This window comes from Symphalangus syndactylus, chromosome 8 (genome assembly GCF_028878055.3).
Source record: "Symphalangus syndactylus isolate Jambi chromosome 8, NHGRI_mSymSyn1-v2.1_pri, whole genome shotgun sequence".
In the NCBI taxonomy this organism is placed as follows: Eukaryota; Metazoa; Chordata; class Mammalia; order Primates; family Hylobatidae; genus Symphalangus; species Symphalangus syndactylus.
In genome coordinates this window covers 77,057,636-77,076,592 of record NC_072430.2, presented here as the reverse complement: position 1 = coordinate 77,076,592, position 18,957 = coordinate 77,057,636, and the positions used below count along the sequence as shown (strand labels likewise).

At 40.7% G+C, this 18,957-nt stretch overlaps 1 protein-coding gene across 4 annotated transcripts in view; it reads right to left on the bottom strand.

The window, feature by feature from the left end:
* The window catches only part of MAP3K20 (mitogen-activated protein kinase kinase kinase 20), a 204,406-nt gene extending 186,639 nt beyond the window's left edge, over positions 1 to 17,767 (bottom strand). Inside the window, exons 1-2 of one of the 4 annotated variants that reach the window (XM_063644683.1) lie at positions 17,643 to 17,767; positions 2,270 to 2,462 (exon numbers count right to left, since the gene is read on the bottom strand). In XM_063644683.1, the coding sequence (XP_063500753.1) occupies positions 2,270 to 2,462; positions 17,643 to 17,746 (297 nt within the window). In that variant the 5' untranslated portion in view covers positions 17,747 to 17,767. Of the gene's footprint in view, positions 1 to 2,269; positions 2,463 to 17,455 lie in introns of all 4 variants that reach the window. The other 3 variants (XM_055289760.2, XM_063644684.1, XM_055289761.2) reach the window with 3 other exon arrangements.
* Positions 17,768 to 18,957: the final 1,190 nt, after the last annotated feature.

Below are 18,957 nucleotides of genomic sequence, written 5' to 3'. Positions count from 1 at the left end.
CTCACATCAACAAAGTTAGAGTTTGGTATACATTTTCTCCACATTTTGCTAAGTTTATAGAACATATATTTAGTCTAATATTAAGTCATTCTTAAAGCGTCACATGAAATGAGCTGCGAACATTTTATTAAGTGTTCCATTGCTTCTAAAACTCATTGGCAAAAAACAACCAAGTGACATGGAACTGGATCTATAAATTTGGAAAAAATCCAGGGCTTATTACCTTTATCTCATCACTTAGAAAACACCTAGCCAGAAGCCAACACACATTTCATAAAGCATAACAATTATTTACATAAGAAATGCATATTTCCTTGCTAGTAACTGTCAACTCCTCGCCATAACTTTTTACGTCTTAAACTCATGTTGTTCCAGTACAAATAGGGGTTCTTTGCCATAATTTACTGTGTGTCTTTATCACTCATAATCACTGACTAAGCCCCAAAGCAAAAGTGGAGGTTTTGTTTTTCCTACTTATAGATTTATGAGTTATGCTCTTACAGTTTACTGGAATCAACTCAATTTCTGAATTATCTACATTCATGTTAAATACCTGCACGAAAGCAGGATTTGGCAGTTTCCAATTCCTGCTTTCACTCCTGCACTTTCCTATGTCATTTTCCTGGCTCTCCCAAGAATAGAAGAAAATTATGCAGGTATCCTTGGGGAGGGGGGAGTGGAGTGAATGGGTTACAACTAATATTTTCCTATCAAAATCTGTTTCATGTCATAAAATCTTTCTCACATTGAACAATCATATAAGAACATGTTCCTTTTACTAAAGTTGTACAATCTAAAGCCAAAATATTAGCATATATATAAATAACTGACTATAAATGGATGCAGCAGGTTTAGTTTTCTCTTCGTACCTGATCAATTAGAGGTTTCAGAGTTAAAAACTAAAGAACAGGGGGTTCTAGCCTCCTGGATTTCATTTGCCCCTCCTGGGGCAGCTTAAAACATTTCTCAAAGCTCTATTTCCCAATCTATAAAATGGGGACAATAATGCTTCCTATAAAGGACTTAATGAATTGATCAGCTAAAAGGGCTAGGTTCGGTCCAAGGTAAGACATGGATTTATTACTTGGCTACTATTAAAAATTTTTGTTGATCGAGAAATGGGGGAAAGGGAAAGTGACTTATACCCAGTACCTTTCTGTTTTGTGTACGGATGGGCTTTAAAAGCTCTCCTTTCTTAATGTCTTCCAAAAACCTATAGATGCCCCAAGGCAGAGATCTCTCAGTCCTTCTAACCTGGCTTCAACAATTGGAAACACAGCTGGTGATCACACAATTACACAGCACCGCTGGGAGGAAATTTACAAAGTGCTACCATTTGGGTTTCCTTCTCTAATCAATTGCTATGGTTCACTGGCAGCAGTTAATGAAAAAAATGAAATCATTTAGGGAGATTAAAGGATATTTATGGGAAAGTTCACTTTAAAAAGATATTGAACAATAATTAGCCAAAACAGGACGTAAACAGAAATGACCAAAACCAGCTCCAGAGGGTCGCTACTGAAGTTATCAATGCTGCTGAGTCCCTGCCGGTCAGCTCTGCAATTACTTTTATTCTCATGATACCAAACTGAATGTGACAACCATGTTATATCTCATTCCTGAGAAGGATGACAGTTCTAAGAGCTCTGAGCTCATCTAGGACCAGCACAAATCCCAGGCTCTGAAAGCCAAGACCCTTTTCTGATTTTACTAGGAGGACAGCTCTCTGTCTGGCACCTATCAATTCTATATAATACAAAGCCCATCACTGTTAGCCTTAAGTAGAGTGAAATCCAAGAAACAGGTACTGCATATTTCAGTTAAAAAAAAATAGTGTCTTTTATCTTTTAAAAGACAACTGCTTACGACCAGAAGTTCAAGCAGAGAAAATGGAAAGGGTATTAAAAACTTTACACATTACTCTTTACTGACCCCTCTTGGCTGCCCAGGGAAGAGAAAAGCTTGAACCCTGGGAAGGTCTGAAATCTCACCTCTGCCTCCAGGAGAGCTCAGAGAACATTTGGTCTTTCACACTCTGGAAAGAAATCCTCTTACTTCAGCTGACCCCTAGTAGAACTCAACCCTAAAGCACACGCTGCAATAATTTCTATTTATGGGGCTCCCAGAATGGAAATTGGGAAACAGCCTCGTGGATCAGACCCAAAGGCCTTGCTAGGTCCCTTGCAGCCCTGTGACCCGCTAACTCGAGGTTGAAAAAGCTTACATAAACGGTATCGTGACTGTTTCTGTCAGCTGGAAAAGACCTTACCTCTTTCTCTATTTTGAGGAGCTTCTTTACAGCCACCTCCTTGTCCTGTGATATCCATTTGGCTCGATAAACACTCCCAAAACTTCCTCCACCGCAGTTTTCAAAAAACTGCAAGTCATCAAATTTAATTTGCACAAAGGAGGCACCGAGAGACGACATCTCATAATGACAAAGTATTATACTTCCACAAAATCTGCAGAAAGAAAGAAAAAGAAAAGCTGAATTACAAATATATTAGGCTAAATCCTCTGAATCCTACTTTAGATAATATATCATGAACGAGTCCTGTGAAACTTCCAGAAAGTCATGGTGACTTAGGAAGAAGAAAAGCAAGATTATAAACAAATCGAAATGAAAACACTCACCCTGGCAGCCCATGCAAAATTCAACAACAACCTGCCCGGACTTTGAAACACAGCTGTCCACAGAGAAATGGCTCAGATATCCCCCAGACAAAACCTGCAGCAGCACTTCCTACCCATCCCAAGGAGCTCTGCCGAAAGGCTACTGTGTCACCAGGTCTCCTATCAGGAAGCCCTGACAGACGGGAAGCATGCTTTCCACAGCAAGCTTGCATAGCTCCCCTGGCATCTGAGGCACGCCACCTCTCCACGCTGGACTCACTTCACACAAAATATACACAACCTAAGCCACTGAGCATCCTGGTACACGGACAGCCAAACGGCTGCAAACTGAACACGCAATCAGTGTTTAGACTCCAAAAACAAACTTTCAGCTTAGGGATGACAGAAAAGCTGGACTGTTTGCCAGAAGTGGCTCTCTGGACTGTATACTGTAACAAAACTTAAAGAGTAGAAAAAATTTGCCCTGGATTACAATATATTAAGTCATCCAAAGAATACTGCCAAGGACGTTAAAAAATATTATGCTTGTTTCCAGAGAAATGTATTACCCCTCCCAGAGATTATTCTAGTCATCTTTCCTATGGTCTAAGGAGTTTTACTATTCTCCAGGTAAGTGGCCATTGTTAACACCCTATGCCAAACCATAGATTAGTGAGACTTAAAAACACAAAAACTGGACTAAAATTGGGCTAAAATTTTGAACCTACATAAAATGCTTAAAAATGGTGGATAAAAAATTTGTGTACTATTTTATCCCATGTGCACTATTTTATGTGGCTTATACTATTCTTGCAAAAAGTACAAACCAAAACCTTATGAGGGACAAATCTATATTTCTAGGACATTCTACAAAACATCTGGCCTACGCTCCTCATAATTATGAAGGTCATGAAAGTTTTTTTGTTTTTTTTTTTTTTTTTTTTGAAGAAAAACTTCTAGCATAAGGAAAACTTAAACACAATGACTAGGCTGAGTGTGGTGGCTCACGCCTGTAATCCCTGTACTTTGGGAGGCTGAGGCAGGTGGATCACTTGAGGTCAGGAGTTCAAGACCAGCCTGGCCAACATGGCAAAACCCTGTCTCTACTAAGCATACAAAAATTAGCCGGGTGTGGTGGCAGACACCTGTAATTCCAGCTACTTGGGAGGCTGAGACACAAGAATTCCCTGAACCCAGGAGGTGGAGGTTGCAGTGAGCTGAGATAGTGCCACTGCACTCCAGCCTGGGCAACAGAGCGAGACTCCATCTCAAAAAAAAAAAAATAAAAAAAAACAGAAACATGATGACTACATATAATTTATGATCACTGGATTCTGGATAAAAAAATCTATAGAAAATATTATTGGGATATTAGAGAAATCTAAGTATTAACTATAAATTAGATGATATTATTTTATCCATGGCAAATAATGGTATTTTTGTTTTATAGATGGATGTCCTTGGATGTATTGCTTGGGAAATGCATGTAGCCATTTTAAAGTATGATGTCTATAATTTACTTTAAAATGGTTCATTCCTCATCCCTGTCCCCCAACACACACACCCAAAAAAGTACATAGGAATAGAGAGAGGGAGAGAGAAAGGAAGTGTGCCAAAACATTAAGAACTGGCACATCTAGGTGACAGGTATCTGGACATTTTACTACTCTTTCCATTCTTCTGAGTTTTTTTTTTTTTTCTTTTTTTTAAATAAAAAGGTAGAAGGGGTTGGTTTGTATCCATATAAACTGGCAACATTTCTCCATAAAAAGCCTGGGGCTCTGCTGAGTGAAGTGCAAAGGCAGCTCAAAGATCTTAGCATGCAGCTGGCTAGCCATCCCATTTCAGGAAAACCAGGTCACTGAAGAATGCTGATTTCTCACACGAAGTCAAACGCTGCTCTACTTTGGGGAGAAGGCGAGAAAGAGGAAGGGTTATTTGTTCATCCTCTGAAGTTTAGAAGATACACTCCACATAAAAATATGAGTGAGGGAAAGATCATAGTATCCAAATATAGTCTATAAACATATGTGAATCAGTTTACGTTACCAACTTTTTTGTAATTCCTATTTAGTTAAACATGGAAAAGAACAAAATTTGGATAAAATTCAGGAACGTTGCCAAGGGTAGGTATATAAAGTATGCAAGCTAAAAAGTTTGTTCAACCAAATGTCAAACACCATTTGCAAGGTTCCCTCAGCATTACAGACACTAGGTTTATATTTTTGTTAATTATTTTTATAAAAGCATTAAAATGAAATTGAACTACAAAGCTTATCATAAAAAATATGTTTCCTGTCTCCCCATTCCCCATACCCAATTCCCACTCTCTAGATGCAACTAATTTCAACTCCTTTAGCATTTTCTTCTGGCACTGAACTCTGTATTTCTAAAGAATGTGCTTATATTAATATTTCTTGATTTTCCATTTTAGGTATTATCTATTAACTTCTGTGGAAGACAAGAATTTAGTTCTCATATATCACCCTCTACCTCCATGCATACAAGCATGGCATACTTGCCCAAACCTCCCAGCTTCCAACCGTACTGTAACATTTGGTTAAGTCAATAGTCAGTGTTTACAGTAATCCAACAAAGTAAACATTATTCCCAGCAGTGCCATGTAGGATTCAATAATTACATTTCCTTTCTTGGATAACTTTTTGATTCTCTTAGTTATTAGTTGCCCTGTTTTTGCTTTTTTGTTGTTGTTTGCTTAGCTTTTTATACTCCTAACACATTCCCCTCATTAATCTCTCCCACGAGCTGCAAAACTCCTCTCAATAAATTAAAACAAGTAATTTCTCTCTGTTTTTACTCTTTGGTTCTATTTTTTTTAGAAACACTCCTTCTAGGCCCTTCATCCTGATTCAGTCTGGCTGGAATGGTTGCTCTCTAGGCCTGACTTGGACTGGGCCTCCTGTTGGCTACCATCCTAAGAATTTCCTTCACCTTTTTCCTCTGTGAGAACCTGGTCTTTGGATTTCTTGTCTTCCCTTTCTTGGTTTATTCCCTTGTTTTGACAACACATATCTCCCATTAGCTACCTGAATAGAACATACAGAATAGAATTTTTTGGGAATCTGTATATCTTAAAATGTCTTGATTGGTAGCCTGGTTGGGCATACAATTCTAGGTAGGAAATGATTTTCCATATAATTTTGAAAGTATTACTTCATTTTCTCCTAGTTTCTAATGTGGCTACTAAGCAGTCTGATGTTACTGATTATTAACCATTTTTACATTATTTTTTCCTCTCTGAAAGCTTTTAGGATCCTCTATTGATCCCAGGAATCCTGAATTTTACTAAGATATGTTTAGGAATGAGTCTTTTTCATTCATTGGTAGGACACTCAGTGAACTCTATCTGTAACTCATGTATTCTAATTCCAGGAAAGTTTCTTGTGTTATTCATTTACCACTTATAGCCACTTTGACTTCATGTCATCTCATTTCCCATACACACATGAGGAACTGTCTGCACTTCCCAATATACACTGACCTCTCACATCTCCACACTTCTACACAGGCTAGTGTCTCTGCTTCAAATACTTTTCTCTGCACAGCAAACTCCTATCCTTGACCACCTCTTTGAGTCTCCTGAGCACAGTTGAATTCTCCCTCTTATGTGCCACAGCACCTTTCTTTATCCATTTATCTTTCCCACTTAATTTTCACCAGACTATAAATTCCCTAAAGTCAAAACTCAGTTCTGTTTACATCTGGATCCTCAGCACCTACTACACAGCCAAGTACACAGTTATGCTTTTCCATTAAAAAAGCATTTGTTGAATAAGTGAGTAAATAATTTCTGGTTATTCTTCCATTATACCTTTTGTAGCTGGAAAGGTTTCAACCAAGTCAGGTAAAACGTAAGGTGTGTAATTTTTACAAGTGCCCCAGAGGGTTCTGAAGCAAATCCTGATTTGGAAACTGCTGCCTAGGCTTCTTGGGAGACTGAAGAGAGTGTATTTGGGACCTCCAGTACTGGGTCCCTCTGAATCCCAGGGTCAGGGAAGAAGGAGGAGTAGAGAAATCCTTTCCAAAACAAAGGTAGAGGTCTGAAGCAGGATGAGATCAGTATGAATTCATCTAAGCCTTATGCTGCAGAACAAGCCCAGGGAATGTGGATGAACTGAGGTAGGATCAGTGACAACTGACACTGATCTAAGGGTGCCAGAAAAAGGCTGACCTTTGAGAGGCACACTTCTCCAGGATTTCACCACTTGACAGGAGGCAACTAGCCAGGTTCTTCACAGAATCACTGCTACTTTGTGATACATCATGCCATTTTGGGAACTGGCTATTTGTGAATGGAACTATCCAATTACTTGAATGTTTTATTGAAACCATAAAAAATTAAGTTCCATCTGAATACCGAATAAACTAGTAATCTAGGGTATATGAGTACAGGTTTAACTCCAGTGAGCTTGGCAAAGCATCATGGATGTAGCTGAAAAACTTGGTTGAGATTTCCACTCCCATATACATGAAAGTTAGATCATATATATTTTTTTCCCCTTGAGTTTTCTCCCTTTTAAGAATCAGTTTTCTAAGGGGATCAACTTATGACGAGAAGAATGAAAAATCTGAGTTGCTAGTTATTCATATTTAAAGCATGTTGGGGAAGACTGCTACTTGATAAAATTATGTTCTAATTTTTCAAATGTATTCTCCACTGAATGAATATACCAGAATTTAATAAAAAGTCATCTATATAAATTTATTACATGGTATATCAAATCAAATCCAACGTTTTCATCTCACTGTATTAAAAGAATTGTTTTGGCCAGGCGCAGTGGCTCACGCCTGTAGTCCCAGCACTTTGGGAGGCCAAGATGGGTGGATCACTTGAGGTCAGGAGTTCGAGACCAGCCTGGTCAACATGGCAAAACCCCATCTCTACTAAAAATGCAAAAATTAGCCGGGCATGGTGGCACGCACCTGTAATCCCAGCTACTTGGGAGGTTGAGGCAGGAGAATTGCTCGAACCGGGGAGGCAAAGGTTACTATGAGCCAAGATCGCACCACTGCACTCTAGCCTGGACAACAGAGCAAGGCTCTGTCTCAAAAAAAAAAAAAAAAAAAAAAAAAAAAAAAAGAATTGCTTTTACACAAAAAAGGCAATTTTGCTCCACACAACAATGCTCAGTTTTAGTTTTGTAGCATTCTAACTGTTGTTTTATAAACTCTCAAAGCTGTTTTAAATGTTATCTACCATACAATACTGAAGGGTAAGTTAGAGCAGAAATGTCACAAAAATCAAAGTAAAATAAGGCATCACAACTCTGTAAATGTTGAAAATCAATAATTTGGTGGTTGAATCCAATCATTACACTACTTGAGTAGAATGTCAAAAAATTTTTAATTTAAAATTTTCCTTAAATTAAAATTCAAAAACATTTAACTATTAACCAAATTGCTGAAAGTATATATAGCAGCATCCGCTAATTATGAAAAGTGGAAACATAAGAAGGTAGGAAAATCTTAAAGAATCATTTTACTTTTTAAAGTTTTCAATCTTCTAGTCCGAAAAAATAGACTTAAGTTTCTCTATTCACAGATCTTCTATTTTGCTTCTTGATTTTTCAGATCCATGTTGACCTCAAATAAGTCATTTACCTTTTCACTGTTACTTTTGCCCCCAAATCAAAAACAAAAATGACCCCACTACAGTTCTAACATTAAAAACCAAGGTTTTAGAATTAGATTGATATGAGTTTGAACTCTCCCTCCACCTCCCGGTAACTTTAACAAATCACTTTTTCTCAGACTGTGGCATTTCCAGATGCATAAATAAAAAATTTCAAATCTTTTCCATTCAATGTCACAAAACTGACAGCCCCAAAGTCATCAAGTTTGCACAGTATTTGACTTCACTGATACATCCCACTTCCAAATAAGAGATATTTCAACAGGGAAGTAGCATGATTCAAGGGAAAGACCCCTACTAGAGAGATCTACGAGCAGATCTGTTATTAGCTACTTGGGCAAGGCACTGTGTCTCTCTGACCTCACTGTTCTCACTGGCAATAATACCAGTGCTGTGAAAGTGCATACGTGAGCACAGTGCCTAGTATATGGTATACATGCAATTAATGGAAATTATGGTTTTCTCATTATTTTAATAACCCTAGATATCATATTTAGCCATCTATTCCTTCAGCTTTTATGGTCAGGTATGCTCTCCTCAATAGCTTTCCTCTCCCCATTTTCAGAATTGTTTTATATTATATCTCTTAGTTTTGTAGAGCAATTATTAACAAATAAAGGTGCTATTGGTCCCTAAATCCTTTTCCTCTCTTTGCCTATGTTCTAATTCTTTCTCATTCCTGTTTAATTGCCGTTTTTGGTTTTGGTCATTTCTGGAAGATCTTATTAGTAAGTAATTATAATTTCTTTTAAACTTTTTTCATAATGTGAGTATTTACGTTGCTAAAACACAATACTTTTCTTTTTTTGCACTTTTTGGATATCAGCATTGCTGAGATCTATTTATTCAATGACAGCACTCACTTTGATAGGGTGCTGGAGCATCCCCTCCTTCCCCGGTGACCACCGTCTTCTCTGAGACATTATCTGCTGCACAGTCAATGGATGTCTAACCCAAGAAAACTATAACCTGCTTATCCAATACCTGCAAGTGATGATTTTTTTAAACAAATTAAATCTACTTTGGCCGGGCACAGTGGCTCACACCTGCAATCCCAGCATTTTGGGAGGCGGAGGTTGGAGGATCACTTGAGCCCAGCTGGGGCAACATAGGGAGATCTCATTTCTAAAAGTAAAAATAAAAATCTACTTTATGAAAGGATTAACTTTACTAGAAAAAAGGTCTTTGAACTTTCTCTGGATGTTTCTATCTTGTGGTTTTATATGGGCCTATATTTCTGAATTTAGATCCTTCCTCTTTTCCTGCCCCTAATTCATGCTTTCCTTTCCCCCTTCTTCAAAAAGTAAGGTTGCCAGTTTACTTTTTATACAATATAGGAAGAAAAACTTACTTCTTTTATCATGACCTGGATGTGACAAAAAAGATACTCTTTGGAAAGAGCTTTCAATATTCAGCAAATTATTCTGCCAAACTTGCTGCCTTGATATTTATGTTAGTATTATTTCAGCCTCTTTAACATAGATCAGTGAACAAATTAATAAAATGTGCTTTATCATCAGTGTATTAAAAGAACACCACTGGGAATCACTGTTCTGCAATTTCTTTTTCCCCTGAGTCTTATCTTCAAAAAAATGAGGGAAGCTCTGGTTCAGGGTATTTGTCCGTTAACACCAAGGTCAAAGATTGAAAGATTCTATTCCTCAACAGGACTGCTGTTCTGCTATTTTATTTTTAATCACTAAAAAAGATAAAAGCTGGCTGGGTACAGTGGCTCACACCTGTAATCCCAGCACTCTGCAAGGCTGAGGCTGGAGGATCGCTTGAGCCCAAGAGGTCGAGGCTGCAGTGAGCTATGATTACGCCACTGCACTCCAGCCTGGGCGACAGCGAGACTCTGTCTCAAAAACAAAAATAAAAATAAAAAAATAAAAGTTGCAAGACTAGGTATATGAATAGAACCAACTCGTACTGTGTCTACCATAGATATTTCCCTTCTTCCTCCATGGCTGCTCCTAGAAAAACAGTGTCTCTTATACAGAGTAGGTTGGGTTCAGTAAATAGGACTTCAGGTATAGATATCTGAGAGAACCCAACTTTAAATAAGAATCTAAAAAACAGAATAGCCATTGTTTCATGTTTTCCCCCCTCCTCTATCTTTACCATATAAGTAACTCTCTAGTTAGAGCAATGGTAAGAATAAAAATAAGCTAAACATTCTTATTGAAATATTAAAGTAATTTAATATTTCAATTAATAAAAATCAACTTCCACAACACACTTCCTTACCAAAAGTATTGTTACCAGAAGTAAAAGATGGGGGGCACAGGAATGTAGTTGGTGGGAGCACTTACGCCACAGAAATGCTGCGTGGAAACATGTCTGTGCTCAAACAGAAACCCAACTAGGAAACATGAAGTGGATAAAACCTACAGCCACGGCATGGGCCGCTGCGTGGGCTTGTTGTGTTGAGTAACTGGGAGCTTCTTGCGGCATGAGGAAGAGAATGGGGCCAGAGTTGAATAAAGTGAGGGTGCACGGAGAGGGGAGATTTCTAGGGCTTGGCCAGAAGAGGAATTCACAGGTGTCAGGACTGGAGATGAGGAGAAAGCCGTAGCCTGAGTACACAAGGCTCACTTTAGTTCGCCACCTCCCACCTATCCTGCCCCCACCCTAGGTCTTGCTGCTACTTTGCCCTTGTTTGTACCCCAAATCGTTTTCTGTCAAATAGAAAGTATCAGACCATCCTGGCTGCTGACAGACAGGTACAACTTTGGACTGAGTGCCTGGAATGAATACTCCCTGAGAAGGGTGAATGCAAGAGTTAAACATGGTAACCTCAATGTAAGATGAAGGGTGAAAGGAATGGGGATGGTAAAACTAGGGAAGACTAAGACCTTATATTATGTTTTGATGATCAAGAGGCAAGGCTATCTATGGATGAAAGTAACAATAAGAATTCCTGGTTCTTTGGGAGGCCAAAGTGGGAGTATCGCTTGAGGTCAGGCATTTAAGACCAACTTGGGCAGCATAGTGAGATCCCATCTCTACAAAAAAAAAATAAATAAAAATTAGCCAGGTGTGGTGGTTCATGCCTGTAGTCCCTGCTACTCAAGAGACTGAAGCGGGAGGATAGTTTGGGCCCAGGAGTTCAAGGTTGCCATAAGCTATGATTGTGCCACTGTACAAAGTGAGACCCTGTCTCCAAAAAAAAAGAAAAAAAAAAGGATTCCTGGTTTAGAGTTGGCCAACAAGAAAATCTGCCACCCTCTTTAGTAGTGAGTGACCCATCACCAAGAGCGTTCAATGGGACGTGGGGTGTGGAGTGGGAGACTCTTGCATCAGCTAGGAGGGCAGAATGAAACCACTTTAAGACCCACTCCAACCCTGTGAGTTGATGACTAATCTACTATAAAGTATAGACAGTCTCCCTCCTTTTCTGAGGGAAGCAGTCATGAACCCGACACCAAACATCATAGAGAAGCACAGTGAACCACATCAGTGATGGAAATAAGGGAAATGATTTGGCCATCTTCTTCAATTTCTCCTCCCAAACTGGGTGGGAAGCTAAGAGCCACATTCCAGGTTTCTATCCTAAAACTTTCCTCTTCCTTCCCTCCAATTCCCAAAGCAAAGAGATCTCTTTGTCTTGAAAGCCAGAGTATAACCACCTAACATCAAAACTCTTTGAATGATGATCTACCCCTATTCTTTTATCAGCAAAATGAAATTGCACTACCCCATGCAGTATTGGGCTGCAGAGCTTAATGGTGCAGGACTCTTTATTAGGACCAATCCCATGTTCCTCGTGTGCTTATTCCCATACGTGGTATTACACAGTACTGTGCAGAAGGTGATATGAATAAACAGCTGTCCTACAGCATCAATTTCACTTTAACACTATGGGGAATAAGCCAGGCAAGGTGGCACATACCCTCAGCCCCAGCTACTGGGAAAGTTCAGGTGGGAGGATTGCTAGAGCACAGGAGTTCAAGGCCAGCCTGGACAACATAGCAAGACTCTGTTTCTAAAAAAAAAAAAAAGATTTGTGTTTTTTTAAATATGTGTCTGTTTGTATCGATTTGTTCAATTTACGTAAAACAGAGTAGGACAGAAGAGAACGCAAAATCCACATAAATTTTTAAGATTAAATATAAAATTTTAAAGCAAGTACTTGCTTGCATTGGGGTATTTGTGGCTATATGGACAAATTCTTGAAGGAAAACTTTCATTTTTCCCCACAATAGAGTACTTTGGTAGAAAAGTTTAATAAGTAAAGATTTACTACATGACGTGCAGACAGCAATTCTTTCCTTTTCTTTTTGGTTTTCTTAAACGGAAGCCTGGAGATGAGTCCAGAAAGAAGGGTATTGGGCCTTGCTCAAAATTAGCTATAAGAATGGTTCCAAGTGGTTCTAAAGCACACTTTAGAAACCCTTATACTCAAAGCAAGAGAGTAGTTATGAAAACCTACCTAACCACTAATAACTTGGGAACAGGACAGGGTACCAAAGGCAAGCCTTAGCTGGAAGAGCTGAGTGCTATGGTAGGAATGCTCCCACCAAATTTCATGTTGAAACTTAATTACTTAATTGCTAATGTAACAGTACTGGGAAGCAGAACCTTTAAGAGGTGATTAGGTCATAAATGGATTCTCGCTGTTACCCTGGGAGTAGGTTAATTATCCCAGGAGTTCACTTTTTCTCTTTGTCTTTCATGGCTTGCTTTTGCCTTCCACCCTTCCACAATGGGTGATTCTCGCCAGATGCCAGAGCCATGCACCCGGACTTCCCAGGCTCCAGAACCATGAGCCAAACAAATTACCCTTGTTCCTTGTAAATTACCCAGGCTGTGATAGGCTGCTCTAGCAGCAGAAAACAGACTAGGATAGTGGGCAAGCAGCTCTGTGTATAACTTGAGAGATGTAGTAAAACATCCTTCTTTACCACATTGATACAGTGGCTGAAATTTCAGGCACTGTTACAAGCATTTCTATGTGCTTTCTCATAAAGTCATGCACCACATAACTATGTTTTAGTCAACAATGGACTGCATATATAACAGCGATCCCATAAGATTATAATAAAGCTGAAAAATTCCTATTGCTGAGTGATGGCACAGTTTCCTAACATCATAGCACAATGCATTACTCATGTGTTTGTGGTGACGCTGGTGTAAACAAACTTATTATGCTGCCAGCTGTATAAAGGTATGGCACATACAATTATATACAGTGCACAATGCTTGATAAGGATAATAAATGACTATGTTACTCATTTATGTATTTACTATACTTTTTATCCTCATTTTAGAGTGTACTCTTTCCACTTAAAAAAAAAAAAAAAGAAAGTTAACTGAGGCAGGTCCTTCAGGAGGTGTCCAGAAGAAGGCATTGTTATCATAGGAGATGGGGAGATGGCAGCTCCATACACATTACTGCCCCTGAAGACCTTCCAGTGAGACAAGATGTGGAGGTAGAAAACAGTGATATTGACGATCCTAACCCCGTGTGGGGCTAGGCTGATGTGTGTGTTTCTGTCTCAGTTTTTAACAAAGTTTAAGGAGCAAAACAAATTTTTTTAAGTTTAAAAATAGAAAAAAAACTTACAGAATAAGGATATAAAGAATTTTTGTATAGCTGTACAATGTGTTTGTGTTTTAAGCTAAGTGTTATTTCAAAAGACTCAAAAAGTTAAAAAAAAGTTTAAAGTTTATAAAACAAAAAAAAAGTTACAGCAAGCTAAGGTTAATTTATTATTGAAGAAAAATGTTTAAATAAATCTAGTAGAGCCTAAGTGTACAGTGTTTATAAAGTCTACAGTAGTGTACAGTGATGTCCTGGGCCTTCACATTCCCTCACCACTCACTCACTGATTTGCCCCAAACAACTTCCAGTCCTGCAAGCTCCATTCATGGTAAGTGCCCGATACAGGTGTACCATTTTTTATCTTTGATACTGTATATTTTATACTGTATTTTTACTGTGCCTTTTCTATTTTTTGATAGAAATACTTATTACTGTGTTACAACTGCCTATTCAGTACAGTAGCACGCTACATAGGTCTGTAGCCTAGGAGCAACAGGCTATCTCACACAGCCTAGGTGTGTAGTAGGCTATAGCATCTAGGTTTGTGCAAGTGCACGCTGCGGTGTTTACACAACTACAACATCACCTAACAACGCAGTTCTCTCAGAACGTATCCCCATCATTAATGGATAAATGACTGTACTTATCCTTAGGAAGCAGGTACTACTGTCCCTAACTTATATGAGTTAGAAAACTGAGGATCAAGGGTGTGAAAGTAGCTCAAGCCAACTACCTTACAGGTGACACAACTTGTGTCAAATTCAGGCCTGACTCCAAAGTCGTATCATTGTTTTCTACCATATCGTGTCTTTTTGTTAATAACATTTTGCCTCCTCCTTCTAATTTGCCTTTTGTTTTCCCTATTTAAACTAACTCTTTTCTTATTACAGTAATTACTGGATTGCTTACCATCCACCTAAATCAATTTGGGACTTTAATTTCCTATTACAATTGAAGACATTGGGGTTAGGGTGTCAAATGTGGGGTTGCTTTGTTCTCACAGATTCTTCTACTGTGCTGGGATTACTTAACAGCTATTAGGACATAATCGATGCTTCAGCTTTCTGTAGGAGGGTCTGACATAAAAGCACCCATGTATCAGTCAAATCAATCTAAGCTCTAGCATTCATAGTCCTCTTCCCTTACCAGGTACAATTTTCTGGTCACAGCTGGAACTCTGCTTATTTGTGTCTAGTGGGGCAATGTTAATAGCTACCAAAAAACTAGCCTAAATTTTCCTTGCAGTAAGACCAAAAAGTGCCTTAACTGTTCCTATTACATTTAGATAGACAAGACACTGTCACTCTGTCCTGGAATAAAATGGAAAACAAGTGATCTAAATTCATTTTTATTTCCAACATCTCAGGATGCAGACATAGGGCTATCTTATTCCAAGAAGTACTATATCCCCACAAACACCTTTTTCCAGTTTAAAAAAAAACAAAAACAAAAAAAACCATTGATTCTCTCCTCTCTTCTGAATCTACCAATTTCTAAAATAAACTGCCCATTTTGCTCTTTCACTCCACACTAATAGCTTCACCTTACATCTGACTTCTTTTCATGAAACATCATTGTAATTTCTTCAGTGTTTTCTCTGATGATTCGATTATTCACTCCACACCCCCTCATACCTCCTATTTATAATTTTGTAGCCCTATCGAAGTCAGTTTCGCTGCTCATTCCAGATAGGCTCTGAGCCAATATATTGCCAATAACACTCACTCTTGTGCTAAGTTAAAATACACAGTGCAACTTGCCAAGTTTCCTTATTTGGCAAGAAGGCCCCTTAGTTCCCAAGATCTTTGACCATCCATTTTTAGATCCAAGTCCGCGTGTTTAATATTTGGATATTTTTTTTCTCTCTCTCTCTTTACTGTGTCCTTATATATTCCCTAAAAGATCAAGAAAAACAGATCAATCATCTATTTGCTTTTTTAGACAACAGAGAAAGTCCTTGCAATTGCATCATGGTCATTTACTCTGGAATTATTATCACTAAATTTTTTTATTTAAACAATATTTTGTAGTTAAAAAACTCCCCAAATAATCTCAAAAAGTTATAGTAGGAATTAAATTGTGAAAGATTAAAATAAACAGTGCAGTGGTCCAAAAGACCATTTTTCTTTATCTTAATTCTCTCTTCCCAAACTAAATTCGTATTCATTTACAATCTCCTAAATCTCTCACTATAGTAGCAGGAATTTAAAACAAAGACTCTACAAATGACCATAACCATAATTAAAATGCAGCCATCACTTTTTTTTTTTTAATTGAAAAACAAGTGAAATTTCACTGTGGAGATAGGCCTACTACAAAGAGGACATTAACTAGCCTTGAATCACTTGTTTATTTTTGTCTTTAAACCTCTTTGGAGGTTTGGATCCACTAAATCCTAGCTGTTCATTTCAACGAAGGTCGAGGAAGCAAGAAGGCTCTTCTAAAACAGCTTCGGGGTTAAAGGAGGAATACAGTTTTCAACAATCTTAAGTCAAATATCCTCAAATTCACTCTGTAAGACGATTCTCACACACCATTATTAATGAGAGCTGCTTACTGTACCACACTTGGAATGGGCCCCTAAATTGTGTTGCTTTCATTATTACAGAAACTAACAAAAATAGTAATTAAGTTCCCCATAAACAGTACTTATGCGCGATCTCAAAGCGCATCAGAAACATAACATTTTCGGCGATCTAACAGAGATAACTTTTTAAAAAGTTTTTTAGGCAATCGGATGTCATCTAGCCAGTCCTGAATTAAAGTTTTCTGAAAGCTGTCATGGGCAAGCGAGGCCAGACGAGGCGACGGCCTGGGTAAGCACTTCTGGGCCTGGTGCAGGTCTGGGAGCCCACAAAAAGCCGCTGCCTGAGGGTCGCCAAAGGGGACAACCCCGGCTCCGGTGGGAGGAAAGGGGGAAGCCCGAGAGGGCAGGCGCTTCATGCTGCCCAAACCCGGGGCAGGAAAGGCGGGGAGCGGCGGCTCTGGGTGGCTCTGGATACATTTACGCATGTTTTTAAAACTAATCTTTAGTGTTCATTGTTCCTGCTGGTTATTCGCATGGCCTAATTATGTGAGGAAAACAAAATGAAGGAAAATGGATGGGAAGCAACACCGCTCGCGGCCGAGTTCTTAGAAAAGCAGAAGTTCGTCGTCCCTCCTCGCACGCACAGCGAGTGCTGGGAAGTGGCCTGCACCCTACCCTGATTTGGGGGCCTCGCGGTTCGCCTCCCGATAGTACCCCAGTCACCCGCTGCCTGGCCGGCTCTGCTGCTCGCGGAGCCCCTGCCCGTGCCGCACGCCCGGGGCCGCGAAAGCCAGAGCCGCTCGGGCCTGCGCCCCGCGCCTCCAGGCGCCAACTTCTCCATGAGACTGGCCCGAACTCTCCCGAACCGCACTTGGCGGCGCCGCGGCCGAGGTCCCGCGAGGACTCCCCGGGGGCCGCGAACGTTCGCTCGCTCTGGCCGCGGCCGCCGCCAGGCGGGCCCTGGGTAGGGGAGGGGAGCCCCGAGGAGCCTCCCGAGGCCACCTAGACTCCCGGGCTCCGGCGGAGCCTCGGCCCCGAGACGCGGGGACGACTCGCGAGGGCGGCGGGCCTCGCCCCCTCCCTCCCCGCCCTCCGCGAGCTCCAGCCTGGCCCCTACCTGGCTCCCGGGCCGGGCGCTAGCAGCAGCCGGGGGCGCGGAGGCCCCGCGCGCGACGAGGGCGGCGGGGGTTGGGACTACAGCGGCCCGCGCGGCTCCCACGCTTCCGCCGCAGTTAGGAGTTGAACATTCCGCCTCTCTGCACGGCGCCAATGAGGAAGACAGTCACGGCAACAGCACCACCTACCTCCCGGCGCGGAACGGCTGGGCCGCCCTCCCCTCACACGCGCGGGCGAGCGGGGCGTGGGGAAGGCGCTCGGGCCTCCCTGGCCTGCGCCCGGGGGGCACCATCCGCCCCGCGCCTCGGCACCCGCCGAGGCCCCCAGACACACCTGCCCTACTGTGGGGGGAGGGCCGTAGGGGTGTTCCCCCAGACCCCAGCACTTTAACTCATCTTTTTGACAAGTTAACGCCACCTGCTACTCCTTCAACTCAGTCTTCAACAAACAGGCGCTGGGGACGCAAAGAAATAGAGCCTGTTTTGTGCCCTACAAGAGTTAATTCTCTAGTTGGGAAAGGCACAAACGTAGAGATTTCTGGGAACATAGGTCTGAAGGCTGCCTCTCTAGAAAGATCAGTAGGTACCTCTGGAATTTTGAGGAGGGGCCGTGGTCTGCTGCTCTGGTTGCGAACTTTTTAACAGAGCAGAATTCAGAAAAGGAGCCAGAGTCCGTTACAGGCCTAAGCCAAAGGTGGAGGTGGGCGTTGGGAAGAAAAGAAATTTCTGATTGGGGAGGATGGTTCTGTGAAGGAAAAGTGAGAGGAGGTTGTAAGGGCATGGGCAACATTATTCAGGATTTTGAATTTGAATTTTATTATCCATGGACACTGGGGAGCTGTGAAAAATTAGAATCAAAGGGGTGAAATGGGTGTTTGTGTTTTTGTTTAAATGGTAATTTTGAGAGAGTAGTCCACAGTAGTTGTAGGTTGGGTTGCTAGGATGGAACCAGGATGAGTGGTAGATGTTGTCACCACCCGGTTGTGGAATCATGAGGACCTGAGTTAGGATGTAGGAAATGGAATTAAAAAGAAGAAATGGGCTGGGCATGGTGCCTGTAATCCCAGCACTTTGGGAGGCCAAGCTGAGAGGATTGCTTGAGACCTGGCTGGGTAACACAGTGAGACCTCATCTCTAAAAAAATCAGAAAATTAGCCTGGTGTGGTGGCATGCATCTGTAGTCCCAGCTACTCGGGAGGCTGAGGTGGGAGAATCGCTTGAGCTGGGGAAGTCGCGGCTAAAGTGAACCACAATCGCGCCACTGCACTCCAGCCTGGATGAGAGTGAGACTGTCTCAAAAAAAAAAAAAAAAAAAAAAAAAAAAAAAAAAAAAAAAAAAAAAGAAGAAGAAGAAGAAGAAATGGAATTGGGGGAAATATTAAACGTTTCAGCAAGAGGCCACAGAAGTTGGTAACCCAAAAGATTTAGAAGAGAAGAAGAAGAGAGATGATGCCAAGATCTCAGACCTGGATGACTGGAAGAATGATGATGTCATTGACAGAAA